At 40.6% G+C, this 14,938-nt stretch overlaps 3 protein-coding genes across 14 annotated transcripts in view; 2 read left to right on the top strand and 1 right to left on the bottom strand.

Annotated features, from left to right (window-relative positions):
• The window catches only part of LOC128255474 (cyclic nucleotide-gated cation channel beta-3), a 77,198-nt gene extending 68,681 nt beyond the window's left edge, over nt 1–8,517 (top strand). For 5 of the 10 annotated variants that reach the window (XM_052985099.1, XM_052985098.1, XM_052985096.1 and 2 more), the window contains 7 exons: nt 1,737–1,888; nt 1,988–2,129; nt 2,198–2,347; nt 3,970–4,137; nt 4,427–4,670; nt 5,157–5,302; nt 5,369–5,991. In XM_052985099.1, coding sequence (XP_052841059.1) covers nt 1,737–1,888; nt 1,988–2,129; nt 2,198–2,347; nt 3,970–4,137; nt 4,427–4,670; nt 5,157–5,302; nt 5,369–5,679 — 1,313 coding nt within the window. In that variant the 3' untranslated portion in view covers nt 5,680–5,991. The other 5 variants (XM_052985101.1, XM_052985105.1, XM_052985097.1 and 2 more) reach the window with 4 other exon arrangements.
• LOC128255477 (trypsin eta) overlaps nt 1–14,906 on the bottom strand; it is a 32,675-nt gene extending 17,769 nt beyond the window's left edge. Inside the window, exon 1 of the mRNA XM_052985110.1 lies at nt 14,732–14,906. The gene's annotated coding sequence lies outside the window, so the exon portion shown is untranslated. The remainder of the gene's footprint in view (nt 1–14,731) is intronic.
• The window catches only part of LOC128255472 (filamin-C), a 28,429-nt gene continuing 22,443 nt past the window's right edge, over nt 8,953–14,938 (top strand). For all 3 annotated transcript variants that reach the window (XM_052985087.1, XM_052985086.1, XM_052985091.1), the window contains exons 1-2: nt 8,953–9,108; nt 13,470–13,782. In XM_052985087.1, the coding sequence (XP_052841047.1) occupies nt 13,546–13,782 (237 nt within the window). In that variant the 5' untranslated portion in view covers nt 8,953–9,108; nt 13,470–13,545. The remainder of the gene's footprint in view (nt 9,109–13,469; nt 13,783–14,938) is intronic.

Below are 14,938 nucleotides of genomic sequence, written 5' to 3'. Positions count from 1 at the left end.
GATATGTGTAATGGCTGCCAGGAGGCCGACACAGCCATTCAATAATCTTTCACTTTGCCGGCGTTTGCCAGAAAAAGTTATTGAAAGTAGGACAAGAGCATAAGTAAACCAAGCGAAAAACGTAATCAGAAAGCCAGAATAAAATGCTTATTTCGAGATTATTTTCGCTTTAAATTTAATTTTAATGCGATTTAACGATTACTTTAGTTTACAAATTAAACTTTGTATTTATTTAACAAATTATTTGTATATTTATTGATAAAAAAAATTAAAATTTATATTCAAACTTGTTTACAACTTAATTGAACTATTTCTAAAAACCTTCATTGTTTTGTTGGAATTAGAATTGCAAAGTGAATTTTGAACATGAATTGGTTGTGGCTTGTCCAAGTCAATATTTCGAAATTTATCACAGATATGAGACCAGGTTCATTTATTTTGAAAACTGTAATTTCCATTATTTCCATCTCAGGGCTCCCCGAGTTCCAATCTTATTAGACAAGCGAACTGGAATTCTAGTTGGACAACAAAAGACATTTGACAATTGAGAGTTGACAAATGACCAACGGGGAAAACTTGAGCTTGGGGAGTCGGACAGCAGATGAAACTGACGATTGATTGCATTATAGATGATGTCGTCGCCCCTCTGGACTTTTAGCCCCGGTAACTGGGTATTTATTTGTATTCAATCTGTTTGCCTGTTTGTCAGTTGGTTTTCAAATGTTTGCACGAGCAAACACAAAAGACGCAGCACTCACTCAGTTCAGTTCGGTTGAGCTCTACCTGCTGCCGCCCATTCGCCATTTTCATTCCCCTTGGCAACCGCCGACAAATTGTGTCAATATTTGTTACCACTGACGAGCCAAGAGATTTAATTTCCTCTTATCGACAGGGGATGACGCGGCCTGGAGAGGTGGGAAACTAAAAACAAAAGCCAGTTGTCATCAATATTGCTCAAATAGAGTCGAGTTCCCATGTCCCATGTCCCAGCCATCAGCCATCAGCCTGGCCACATGGAATGGCCCACGTCCCCACAGATATGGCCAATCGACCGAACGTCGCTCATTGTTAAGCTGCAACTGCACCATGGCACCACTACACCGAACGATAAAAGTGGGTTAGCTCATTTGTGCGTGCACCCCGAGCAGAAGGGATTGTTGATTGTTGGCTAAAAAAGTAAGATGGTTTAGCATGCAGGATTAGTCCCAAGTTGAAGTAATCAATATCAAGCATACGCCAGGTGGGCCCAAAAGAGCTTTTATCCCGCAGTATCTGCCGGACAGCTAAAAGCCTTATATTACAAATTTATGCAGACCGTCTTGATTGACCGATTACAGAATTAAGCCTATGCACCGTGGTCCTAACTCCGTGAATTTCTCTCTGATTTTGAAAAGTATCTTGAAAATAAAATAGGACATGATATCTGAAACCACTATTTTCCTTTATATATAAAATGTTTCTAGGAAATACAATTGGTTATCTTACTCAAAAGTCTTCTTAATTACATATATATAATTTTGAGTCATACAAATTGTTTCTATTTGTACAAACCAAAGAATATTTGTTGGCCATCGTCCTTCCCGCATACCATTGTACAAGCCCCCTAATTTCCACGCACTTTGTATGCCTGTCGCGTATCAATTTCCAGGAAAATCCTCCGCAAATACAAATAAAACATTTTCCTTACTTGTTTTCCCCATCTTCTTGTCTTTTTTGGGTTTTATTTCGAGTCTCAGCCAAGCTGGATGGCGTGAAGACGTACATGCGGATGCGACGTGTGCCGAATCATCTGCAGGTGAAGGTCATCAAATGGTTCGATTATCTGTGGCTTACGCAAAAATGCTCGGACGAGGAGCGCGCCGTGTCCTGTCTTCCTGATAAATTAAAGGTAAGTACACGGAGCGTCGTAGCCCCCGGAACACGATTTGTCCATTAATGAAATCGAAATCTTTTCCGATTCCAAATCTACTTCGTTTCCCCCCGGCAGGCTGAAATAGCAATTAACGTCCATTTAGATACACTTAAGCGGGTGGAGATTTTCCAAAACACCGAGGCCGGTTTCCTATGCGAACTGGTCCTACGCCTGAGGCCCGTACTCTTCTCGCCCGGCGACTACATCTGCAGAAAGGGTGAGTCCCTAAGCTCGGGCCAATCGTTTTTCCATTCTCACTGGGCTTGTGTTTGAACTCCGATTCAGGCGAGGTGGGCAAGGAGATGTACATTGTGAATCGAGGACGATTGCAGGTGGTGGCCGACAATGGAAAGACGGTGATGGCCTCCCTGAAGGCTGGTTCCTATTTTGGCGAGATTAGTATACTCAATATGGGCACCGCAGGTAAAGAACTTGGTAAATATCTCGTTTTAGTGCGACAGGCGGAACAATAACGATAACGTAACTACTACAACAACCTTCCAACCCCAAAGTCCAGAATAAAAAACCGAAAAAAAGAATCTATTAATCAACAGACACACTCACACACTCTAGAAAGCATACGTATCTGTGTCTATGTGTGGAATGTAATTGTCTATAATTGTGCAACTAAGTGTTAACTGGAGTCCCCGATCCCATCGAGCAACACTCACATACATAGTTTAGTGTTTGGTCCCGCCCCAAATCCTGCAGCACTAACCAAATAGCCGAGCACTCGAATCAATTTTGATAGAAATTTACATTTTAATTTATTAAGACCATATGAAAAATACAATTTGCGTTTCACTTTTTTGATCATTTTTTGCAAGTTTAAATGGTTCATTTTTTCACGCCATCCCTAAAAGTATGCAACGAATTTGTATAGCTCACCCTTCTCACACACGGTTGAAATATTAATGAATGTCAAATGCAATTATTGCACCTGCATGCACTCACACGGGTCTCTCGTTTCATTGTTCTCGACACTTTTATTGTAGGCCTATAAAAAAACGGGCGCAATAATTGTGGTTGCCCCATCGAAAAAACAATTTGTGCTGAACTTAATGTAGCTTTAAGTTCGTGTAATAGTTGGCCAGCCAAGCGTGAAGTCGATTCAGTGCGAAATTCGCGAAATTCGGCTCATAATTAACAGGATTGCGTTCCAGCCAGCTGCATGTGCGATATCTGTTCGTTGCATACTTGAAGGCGACATCGGAGCCGTGTGCCGTGTGCCGTGTTCCACCTAATTGAGTTTGCCAAAGAGCAAGAGTGGCAGGAGCAACTCAATTTGCAGACAAAAGTTAAGGAGGTGGCTCTAAAGTTTTGCACTTCGCAGCGCCCCATCAGCAGCACCATTTAGCTCACCAATTAGAGACGGCGAAATCGAATTGTTTGAAGTTCTTTGTGTTTCTGCATGATTTAAGCATTATTCTGGTTTGGTTTCATTCGTGTGCGCTCAACGAACGGTGAGAAGTGTCCAAAAGAACTTGGCACCGTAACGTAATTTCCTACGCTAGTTAGTCGCTCTCGCTATCTCTGTCACTGTCTCAATTTTAATCTCTCTGTCTATCTCTCTCTATTTGTCTCTGAGTCGATGTTGTTGTTGTATTGCTTTGCCTGGACGTAATTTAAACGTTTCTCTACACGTAATTGTACTGAAAGTTGTGTAATTTAAATTAAGTATACGACCCGTTTACACAAGCTACTCTTACGTGCGATTCTTCTTGCAGGCCGGCAAGGGGCTTAAATGGCATAGCCCAAATGTTTTTGATATTATGATTTTAATCAGAACATTTTTCCGTTTCAATACATTTTATATATATTTTTTTTTTTGTCTATTATCCTTTGCCACATCCATATTGTGTGGCATGCAATTTTAATGTCTTTGTGCGCCCAAGTCAACAAGAAGAATCGACAGACACACTGACTCGAGCACACAGACACACACACGAACACACAGTCTCACTGCGGGAAATGCTTTTTTGCAAGACCATTAAACTTTTCTCTTTGCGTTGGCAAACATTTGCTTTGCCAACTTTCCCGATGCGAAACAAAAACAGGCAACCGACGCACAGCCAGCGTTCGCTCGGTGGGATACAGCGACCTCTTCGTCCTGAGCAAGAAGGACATGTGGGACGTGCTGAAGGAGTATCCGGCGGCGCGTGTTCGTCTGGAGTCGATAGCCGTCAAGCGATTGGAGAAGTACAAGAAGGCCCCTCTGGAGAAAGGTAAGGCTCTTGTCTTATTTGCTCCCTCTGCACCCTCTGAGCCCCTTTCCCTCTTCCCTTTCACCTTCCGCCGCTCCTAGAGCTACCCAGCCACACGACATCCAGCAACCATCAGAATCCCCGCCCAAACAAATACCACTCGAAATTCAAAGATACGAATACGAATACGATTGCCCCAGAATAACACGATTCGATTGTTTTCGCCTTCCGTTCCGTCTTTCCTTCCTTTTTGTTATCGATTTCATTTGCGTCCGTTTCCGTTTGTGAACGATTTTGATTTAAAACACAGTCAAATACTTTAATGTAGTTGCCATGGGCCGCTGTCAATCGACGCCGGGCCTAGTCGAGAGCTGTGGTCGCACCTCGCTGGAGGAGATGTGGCTGCCACCGGCGGCAGTCACCGCATCCTCGCTGATGCATCACCACCAGGCGCTCCACCAGCAGCAGCAGCAGCAGCATCAAGCAGCCCAGCAGCAGCACCTGCCACATCGACAGGAGTCTACGCAAACGTCCTCCCAGACGCATGGATACAGGTAGGTTTAGTGCCTACACAGATGCGGTCAAAATAATAAATGACATTAAATGTCAGAGTGCTTAAAATGCCAACAGTATGCAACATATATACATCTGTAATTTAAAAAGAATGCAGTATTTGTATAATGCAGTTTTAACCACTAAAATCGACCCACTATAATTTATATTGTATCGCAACCTTTTTGGCACCGAGTGCTCTGGCCATACTTTACATTTCTGGCAATCGGACAAAAGCGTAATAAATTCTATTACAAATTGTGCAGAAAGGAACAGTGCAAAGTTATAATAGCATTTGGCATTGTTTTTGAAAAAGAAAATTTATAATTTGAAGCGCTCTGATTTTAATTATCCTTGCATCTACAAAATTTTAACTGCCAAATACAGATTTAGCCCAACGAAAGCCTGGGTATTTTAATAAAAACTATTTTGACTACATTAGACTATGCACTCTCTTACTTAATAAGTCTAAAATAAAATCCTTAAAGCCCACGCAGCTACGCCGATCGCTTGGCTCGGGCCACTGACTCCCCCCGGTCGGTTAGCCCCAGTGCCCATGGATCCGAGGAACGACCCCGAAGTCGAACGACTTCGCATCACTCAATAAGACCCCAGTCCCAGCCCAGTCACACGGGTAAGCACGTAAACAGATAAAATATAATGGCAGGGTACTGAATAATCTTATAATCCACGCATGTAGGTCACATATGCGATTCCAGTTCGCAGCTGGAGTGCTATGGCGCGGGTGTGGGCGGGGCCGGAGGTGGGACCACGCCCCTGCTGGGCTCCCACGAAGTTCTGGAGGATGAGATCAAGCGGTTGAGGGAACGACTTCATACGGTGGAGTCTGAAAATCAGGCCCTCAATACGAAACTATCTCAGCAGCAGTGGGATTTGGAGAATCGACTGGCCGAGATCGAAATGCAGATCTGCGGAGTGTCGTCCACGTCCAGTGTGGATCCCGAGAACGAGACGGAGGAGCTGGAACGGAACAGAGAGAGTATCATATAACACGGGAGCGTGCTGCCCCATCAGGCGATCGGTATGGTGTACATATCATGTTCCTCATGACTCCACGATCATCATTGATCATCTGACAACTGACTGCATCCGGCGATCGGGCGATCGGGCAATTGGGCGATCGGGCAATTGGGCGATTTGGATCATTAAACCGCATCACATCGCATATATCTCTCGCTCCCCCAATCTCCCACTCTCTATCTGTCTCGTATATGTGTTTCTCCATCTCTCTCACTCACTGTGTTTTATATTTGTGTGTATGTGTGTGTTGTGCATGCATTTCGAATTGCCTTACTAAACAAACAAACATAACCAGGAGCAGCAGCAGCTATACAGCAGCAGGACGATCTGAAGAGCCAGGAGACGGCGGATCCGGGGCGACCACTCGAAACTGAAGCGGGAACTCAGACCTGTGCCAAATACTTCTCGCTTTAGGGAACAGTATGGATTAGGAAAGAGATAGAGAGGGAGGGAGGACAGGGCGCCAGATAACCCCAAGATGTGCAATTAATATCTCTTATGATCACGCGACACCAAAAGTAAAACAAAGCCTAAGTGGCACTGCCAAAGAAAATTGTCTGTACATAGAAATTGAAGAAATTCAGATCAAAATATACGCTAAACTATTGTAATTGGTTAAGTTATGCACGAGAGATCGGAAAAGCTTTAATAGATTATCCGAGAGAACTTTTTTCAGAAGCCCTAACAACTTGTTACCCAAAACACTTACACTTTTTCCATGCTAAGCTCAGAAATAGGATACGATTTACATAGATATCATTAGGCCTAGACGCTCTTCGCTCCTTTTAGTGGTTACTAAGCCAAACCGAAACGGGTACTCGAATTCCCATTGTAAATACTTTCGCTCTAGGAACTTAATTAGCATTATGGTCAATGACATTAGTATGGATCATTCAAAAAATAACTACAAGATTACTTTAACTCATGAGTGTAACAAATGAATCGTATATCTATTGTAATATTTGCTAATTGTAATTTGAAAAACAAAATTTACTAGATGTGTATATGGGAAACGATTTACTTTACAACTGAAAATAATGCATAAACAATTTATGGACAACTAAGTGAATATTTGCAAAATATTTGTACTATTGGAAAAGAACTGCCAGAGCATACACCACACACTCGAAAAACTATATTAATAATAATAATAAACAAAACAAGAACTCAAAGAAAAAGCTAAAGACATTTAACTATTAATAAAAAAAATATTATTGAGTAGATATGTCAAAACAAAAACACACTTTTAATGCAATATTATATTGAACTACTGTCGTATATAGTATATCTACATTATACATGATCTACATTATACTTGATATGGTAAAAATTTAAAGGTCTAAATGTATTTAACTTTAGTTAGTTGCCCCAAAGCCAAAACCAATGCTGAAGATTGTAGTTGAGAACAAAAAAAATAAAGAATAATTTAGGCAAGTGGGTTCTGTAGCAGAACACAGAAAGCAGTTAAGGAATCCCCATAATATGGGGGCTGCGATAAGAAAGAAATAATTAATTTAGCTGTAATCCTAGTTATACCTAGTTATACCATTAGATGTGTACCAGAGAAGACCAAAAAAAGATCGAATCGCGATCGATTATAAAAATTGTTCAGTGTCAACTCCAAAAATATAGAAAGCCACAAACTGAGTTGATAAGGAAATCTAATAATTATATAGCTAACTTGAATAAGAACCTTAACCTTACAGAACGAGCAGGCGTTTGAGCCAGGATACGTTTGAGTATCTGCCGAGAATACGGAAACTGGAACGAAACTCATTTCATGCCAACAATGATAGGCCAAAAACCTAAACTCAAATTTTGTTAGGATTTTTCTTAGATTTTTGTCAACGAGGTAATCCTATTTTCTATTTTCTAGAAAAGAAATAGAAGGAAATTCTTTTTTAATATTTTTCAATCTAATTACTTTTCGGAATATCATATAACGGACTAAAAATGAATTAATAATTACAATAAACATTAAATGGGGTTTCATCTAAGACAAAAGCTTATACCAAACAAGAAAAGTGTTAAACGAAAGCTAACGTAAACTTGCAAAAGTTTATCGGAGTTTTTGATTCCTTAGTTAGCCAATTATTGTCAAAGTTAAAGTTGAATAATATAACTAAATTAAATTACATTTTTATGGCTTATTAGCATGCTTATCACAGGACAGAGAGTCTGTCCCTTGTTAGACTTATTCCTTCTTATTTTTTTCAATGTTTTCCGTTAGAGCGCGTATAGACATATATCTATTTGTTATTGAACGTAAAATACAAGGAACTACATCGATTCGGTTGTGTTGTTGTCGCCAGGTGAAGCAGAAATAAGTGGCGAGTTGGAATGGCTTACATAATAATAATTTTATTAAATTATTTGATGCATTAAGGTCTTTCAAACAAAAAAGGAAAACAAAACAAAACAAGAACATTTAAAGCTTTATTTTTACTATAAATTAATTAAATAATTTATAAGAATTAAACAGTAAATTCAGTAAATTCAGCATTGACTTCATAGAGCAAACAAGACAAGAGAATCAGTTTAGATCTCAGATCATCGGGCAAAAAAGGCATTTTTTAAACGGTCACTATAAATCAGATCAGTTCAGACAAGGCCCCGATTTGCAGCAGGTAAATCGAGCTTATCGTGCGAGAGTTTCAAAGCCGTTTACATTGCTGAACCACTCTGAATTCCGAAAAGGGTAAAAAAATAACAAATGGAATTATAAAGTAAAACGACAACAAAACCAGAAAGAAAAACTGAAATACAAATAAAATCAAAACAAAACAAAAAATTCTTAATACATGAAAATCGTGCGTTTCGTTTTGCTCCGGGGGGCCAGGCCAACATCCATCGACTCATCCATCCACTTAGCCAACAATCGGTCGGTCGGTCGATCGATCGATCGAATGCAACTGCATGCCGTAATCAATGGGATCTGAGGAAAAGCCGCAAAATTGTTCAATTACAAAGGCCGAAACCACACACTCATCGCATTGCCGACGCCTGCAATTAACGAGCTGGCTGAGTAGTCGATTCCATTAGGCCAACACCAACACCAACACTCCACTCGAGTCGCGTCTCGAGAACCAACTAACCGCTTTGCTAAGCGGAAACGTGGCACCTGAGCGAATTGGGGGCCCAAAACAAAAGCGCCAACAAAGCGGGCAAGCAAAACAAGCCGAGATCGGGCCGAAAACGATGACGTCGCTGGATTCCAATTCGAAACTTCCAGTGGAGGCGAAACACGGAGCTGAGCTTTTGGCCCGATCGCTGGGCTCGCTGGCTGCTGCCAATTTCAGTCGTTGTGAGCAACTCGTGCGCGCTGGACGTGTTTAAATTTTAACGCTTTTGAACGCTTTTAACCTAAGCCCCCCTTACCCCCGAAGGCGAATCCGAAGTGTAAGCAACAAGTGCCAAAAGGGAAACAAAACAAAAACCAGGCAAAACGTACTCGTACTCATATATACACATATTTTTGTGATGTGCTGTGTGCTTACTCCCCGACTTTTTAATAACTTCTGATGCCGTCGTCTAACGTTAACGTTAACGTTAACTACATATTTTTTTTATGAATCTTCATGTGTCTCGCTGTTCGCCTTGTGTTTAATTTGGACTCTATTTTTCTGTACTACTCTTTGGTTCCGAGCGAGAAACTTGCGTGCCGAGCGTTGTTCTAATTTTGAGCTGCTGCTTAAATTAGTGGGGATATATATATTTATATAATTTCGTGCGGAATTTGTGCTAAACACGTGAACGGGCCTCGAGCCGTGTGAATTTGAAGCGGACGAAAGAAAAGGCAACAAATATTCGGCCGCCAGCATAAATACCAAAAGTCGCAGTTATAAGCTATTCAGATTCAGATATCTGGCCTAGCCCATTGCATAATAGGCGAATGCGAGGGGAAGCGAAAACAAAAACAACACTACAACTAAAACTAAAACCAAGACCGAAAGCGAATCTGAATCTTAGTCTGGGCTTGCGTCTGTATCTGAATCTGGTTTTTCCGCTGGCTCTGTTCGATTGGTTTATAAGCTGGCTAAAAACCATTTTCCGTCTTTCAATTGTAATTGCTGCGGCTTTTAGGCGAATAAACGAGGCAGAGTAATGAGCAAAAATTAAAAAAAAAAAAAACAAAAGAACACACACACTGACTGGCACACACCAAGAAGGTTTGGCTTGGTTGCGCTTTGGCGACGCCTAACGGCATTAATCAAAAGACTGAAGACACAAACTTGGCAGCGCCTCAAAAAGAGCAGGGAATATCCGCATGTGTGTGCGTGGTGTGCGCACATCGCTTGGAGTGTTTTATATTTATGACGAACTGCCATAAAAATGCTGCCAAAAATAAACGCTTGTTTGCCATAGAAGCGTGCGCTAATAGGCCATCATTTTACTTTAAGGCGTGGCCCTCAGCCGTCAGGCCAGTGTTACAATCGCATTTGGCCAACAGGAAATAGAATATGTAATATCGCAAAGCAAACTATTAGCCCACGTCTAGTCGTTGAAGTTCATTCACTATGAGGGGGAAATACCATTCGAGTAACACAAGATTTTCTTCGAATAGAGCTTAACACTACCTACATGGAGTAGGACTCCCTTGAACATTTGAATTCGATCCAAATAACAAGCTATTAATGAGAAACTATAAAATATATAAGCCTGTTGTAGTGAGGGTTTCAATTAGGGATAATTCCTTATTTTATTTATTTTCTCTGTTTACAAAATGATATATTCCACCCGCAAGCTTTCGATTTACATTAAAAAAATCCTAAGATTCTTAGGTATAATACTTCTAATTATTAATTGTTTTAACCGTCAAGTAAATCTTTATCTGCTAGAACTTATGGTTAAACAAGAAAGAAAGCAAACTTCGGCAAGCCGAAGTTCATATACCCTTGCAGCTATTAAATATTCTTCATTTTCCGATTGTTCCTATGGGAGCTACATGCAATAGTCGTCCGATTTTGATTTAATTTAAACCGTAATTCGGAAATATTTAACCATTACTATATGTCGAAGAACTAAAAAAAAAATTAAAAAACAGCAAAGTTATAATTTTTTTCATTTATTTATCCGATTGTTCCTATGGTAGCTATATGCTATATTCGTCAGATTTTGATGAAATTTAAACCGTAATTCTGAAATATTTACTCACTACCCACAGCAAAGTTATAATTTTTTTCCTTTATTTTTCCGATTGTTCCTATGGGAGCTATATGCTATAGTCGTCCGATCCGGCTCGTTCTAGATCGACACGCCTAGTGATGCTGATCAAGAATATATATACTTTATAGGGTCGGAGATGTCTCCTTCACTGCGTTGCAAACTTCTGACTGAAATTATAATACCCTCTGCAAGGGTATAAATATCCCTGAAAAAATCAATAACATACAGGGTTGAGAGTCAAATAAGAGAACAATTCGAATTGGTATATTCACGACATACATTTTTCTAAGATCAAAAGCCAAAGAAGATTTCAGCTTTACGTAGTAAATTCCGTAACCATCCATCACCATAATTATGTGCTTCACCTCCACTCCAGTTAATCTCATACATTTCAAAGTTAATGACGTTGTCGTAGAACATTTAACCAAATATATTCCCACAGCACAGATCTTCAAAGAGTTGTAGCTAGGCAGTGACTACAGAATCATTGAGAAATCAATGACCATTTGGTACTCGGTTTTGGCACAAATCAAACTTGAAATCGCACCCACGTCTAGAACGAGGCGTTGAACCACACAATGTGGGTGGCAGCCCCGATGACGACGACTACGAGATTTCGCTGGCCGTGTGGGTTGGCAAGGCAAAAAACGAATATGTATTCGGACAGCAAACAAATCGAAAAGTGTAAAAAATGCCAGACACCTACGTGCACATCGTATTCTGTGATATAGATACACCAATACACAATCATACATACTGATATTTGCCATTGCAAAGTCATGAATTTCGGGCATTACGTAATGCCCTAAACTAGGTGTGTTAGCTGACCCTCTTCCACCAATTTAAGTCACGACAAAACTTTCGATGTTTGCCTGCTGACCAACTGAGTTAACTATTTAGCGTATTGGTCAGTGCGTCAGAGACATTCCCATTTCCATTCCCATTCCCATAATGATTACCATTACCATTACCATTACCATTCCCATGACCTTGCCTCGAGCTGAATATATAGAACTCGGTGAGAAGTGAAGTGGATTGGGGCTCATTCCACTCCAATGGCGAGTGCAACTAATTAGGTTCATTGCCAATGTCAAGTGTCAGTAAATGACATCAGCCGGCGGGATCACTCATAAGTCGGAGGAGCAATTCATTTATTTCCACTTTTTGCTGTCCGACACAGTTAATTTATGCGATCCAAGCAACGCAGTTTTTTCACTGAAAAAAAAAACTAACAATGGAGGAATTTTCCAACTCTGTTTAAAACTAATTGAAGCTGGAACATTTTATGTAATAGCAATTAAAGTTAATAGACAAATTAGCTTAAATACCTTAGTTTGGCAAGCTAAATAAATACCTACCTATTTATTGTATAATGCGTCTGTCAATGCAATCAATAAAGTCAAATAAAATGGGATTAATAGGAAAAACTTAAGGATTTTTCACACATTACAAGTACTGACCTGAGCACCATTTTTGGAGCTAAATTCTCGCTCTGTACTCTCCTGTAGGGGCGTTAAAAAATGTTCAAGCCACATCTCATCGCTGTGCTCAGCAAGTGATGAGTGATGTCATCTCAGAGTTGTTTACCTCTCCGAAAAGTGTTTGTCAATAAATAGTATTTGCATTTGGAAATCTGCATACCAACCTCGCTCAGAACTGGACATACTATGATATATGTGCGCTGGCAAACTGACTGGTTGGAAACGCAACCGGATTTCCTATAATTAAGTCGGTTAGACAGTCTTTTGACGCCTCGTTGTCTTCGCGACACGGTGAGGAATAATGCCAAAAAGGCCAACTTCAGATTTCAATACGTTGGCCACTGTTTGTCGAGCAGTAAGACTGAAAGAAAGACTGACTGACGGACAGACAGTTAACTTTCGGTTTGTGCAAATTGTTAAGGTAAAAGTGCGACAAGTGAAAACGGGCAAACAATTGACAATTGATCGTGGCAGATTTCATTACTGTGATTACAGCCATTATCATCGGCGGTGGCTCCCACGTTTACACACATGTTGGCCTTCTAGCGTGGCGTTTGTGAAAGACTTGCTCAAACATCAGCATCAGCAACAACATTCACATCCACAGCCAGTACTGCCCACCAGATCTGCTCGCTTTTGCCGCGGCGAAATTCCAAACTAAGTGATTTCTGTTATTTTTCAGACTCTTTTTTTTATTGTTTGTTTTTTTTTTTGTTTTATATTTTTTGTTATTTTTGTATTCAATTTTCCTTTTCGCCCGCTTCGTTTTGGCTTGGAAGCGACGAAACCAGTTTTGCTTTATAGCCAGATTCAGAGATATTCGCACACACACATTGGCTGGCGAAACCCCCCCGCATTTAATTTTTTCCTTCTGCTCTCTCTCTGGAGCTTTGAGCTTTGGCCATGACGTCATCGTTTGTTTTGGCCTGGCCAAGAGAGCAGCCGCTCAGATCGAGCCACTGAAACAGTTCGCTTCGAGCAGCGATCGTGTGCAAACGAAACTAAAACTGAAACTGAAACTGAAATTGAAACTACACATAAAACTAAAAACTAAAGATAAAGCCGAGCCGCGTCTGATCAATAGAAATTCTTTTCTGTCCATTTTCCGATCAGTGTTTAACCGGGCGTTACACCTGTACATATGTGCGAGTCGCAAGTCGCAGGTGAAGTGCAGTGACGTGCAGTGAAGATGGACGTCAAGGACATAAAAGGCGCCAAGGTGACGCATGCGGGGCTGCTGAAGCACAATTCCGATGGCAGCACCGAAACGCAGAAGATCACCCACGCCGGACTGGTGGCCCGGAGTCCCGAGGGCACCGCCGCCAAGGGCATGAACATTCGGGGCAACGAGGATCTGTGGGTCGAGATCCAGGCGAACACATTCCGCAACTGGGTCAACGAGCATTTGCGCGAGACGGGAATGCAGGTGAGTTATACATAAATAGATAGATAGATAGATACACACACACACACACACACACACACACACATTCCACTCCGTTCCCCTAGCACTCACAATCGGTTAGGTAACACTTTCTAACCGACTGAATACCTATACCTATGCCGACTGAATGTCTGATCGATCAAGCGCGAAAAAACAATTACCCAATCAATGGGGCCGGGTCCGTTGAGTAAGGAATTGGTAGAACTACCGATCAAGCAGGGCCTGTGAATATGAACACAATGAGGGTAACACAAAACGTTTTAAATTAGGAATTTTACTAGGCAAATGTATTACGAAATGCAGCCAAAATTAAATTATCTAGAGAAAATTACAAGACATACATACTAAATTTCTATTCGCTTCTTAAATACACACTTATAATTTAACAAAAGAAGATTTAGCACTTACTTTAATTCAACTTAAAGCAATACTGAATCAAAATATATTAGGGAAATATCAAATGCTTATAAAATGATTATTTTCGTTTTACTTATAAAATACTTGTAATCTGAAAAAATGTCTCAACTTTTGTCAAATAAATGAAATATTAAAGGTAAACTCTGAATACTCGAATGTAAGCTGAGGTAAATAAAAAACAAGCTTCCCTTAATAAAGTGTTTATCAAACTCTTAATATTTATGAATGGTAAATACATTTCGACCATAAATCTTTTTTAAATCAAGGTTTTCGATTAAAGTCATATATCGAACCCATTCAAGCTAAATATGAACTTATAATGAGCTCTTGGACAGGTGGCAGAACCCGTAAAAATACCAATCCCCATCATAAGCTGGTGCTCCAAGCTCTTCCGCGATTTGCCTTAAATGGTCTGGCTCATAAAACTTGGATCTAGCGCCCACGCAGATCAGCGGTTTCAATGGCAAGTGCCACCAGCGTTTACAATTACAATTACAATTCCAAGAGTACTCACACGAATTTATATACTCGCAACAATGCATTTCATTTGTCCAGGGACTTTTCGATTGTCAGTCAGTCACTCGGATTTTCTCACACGCACCGCACTGAGCGACCCGAACCGACCATATTTGGCCGGTTGAATGCCAAGGCCGACGCATCGATTCCCATTACCAGTTACAATACACAACACACAACACACAAAACAAGCTAAAGCTTTTGT

Source organism: Drosophila gunungcola (assembly GCF_025200985.1).
Source record: "Drosophila gunungcola strain Sukarami chromosome 2R unlocalized genomic scaffold, Dgunungcola_SK_2 000011F, whole genome shotgun sequence".
Taxonomy (NCBI): domain Eukaryota; kingdom Metazoa; phylum Arthropoda; class Insecta; order Diptera; family Drosophilidae; genus Drosophila; species Drosophila gunungcola.
Note: the sequence above shows the minus strand (reverse complement) of the source record. Positions and strands in the feature narration are given on the sequence as shown.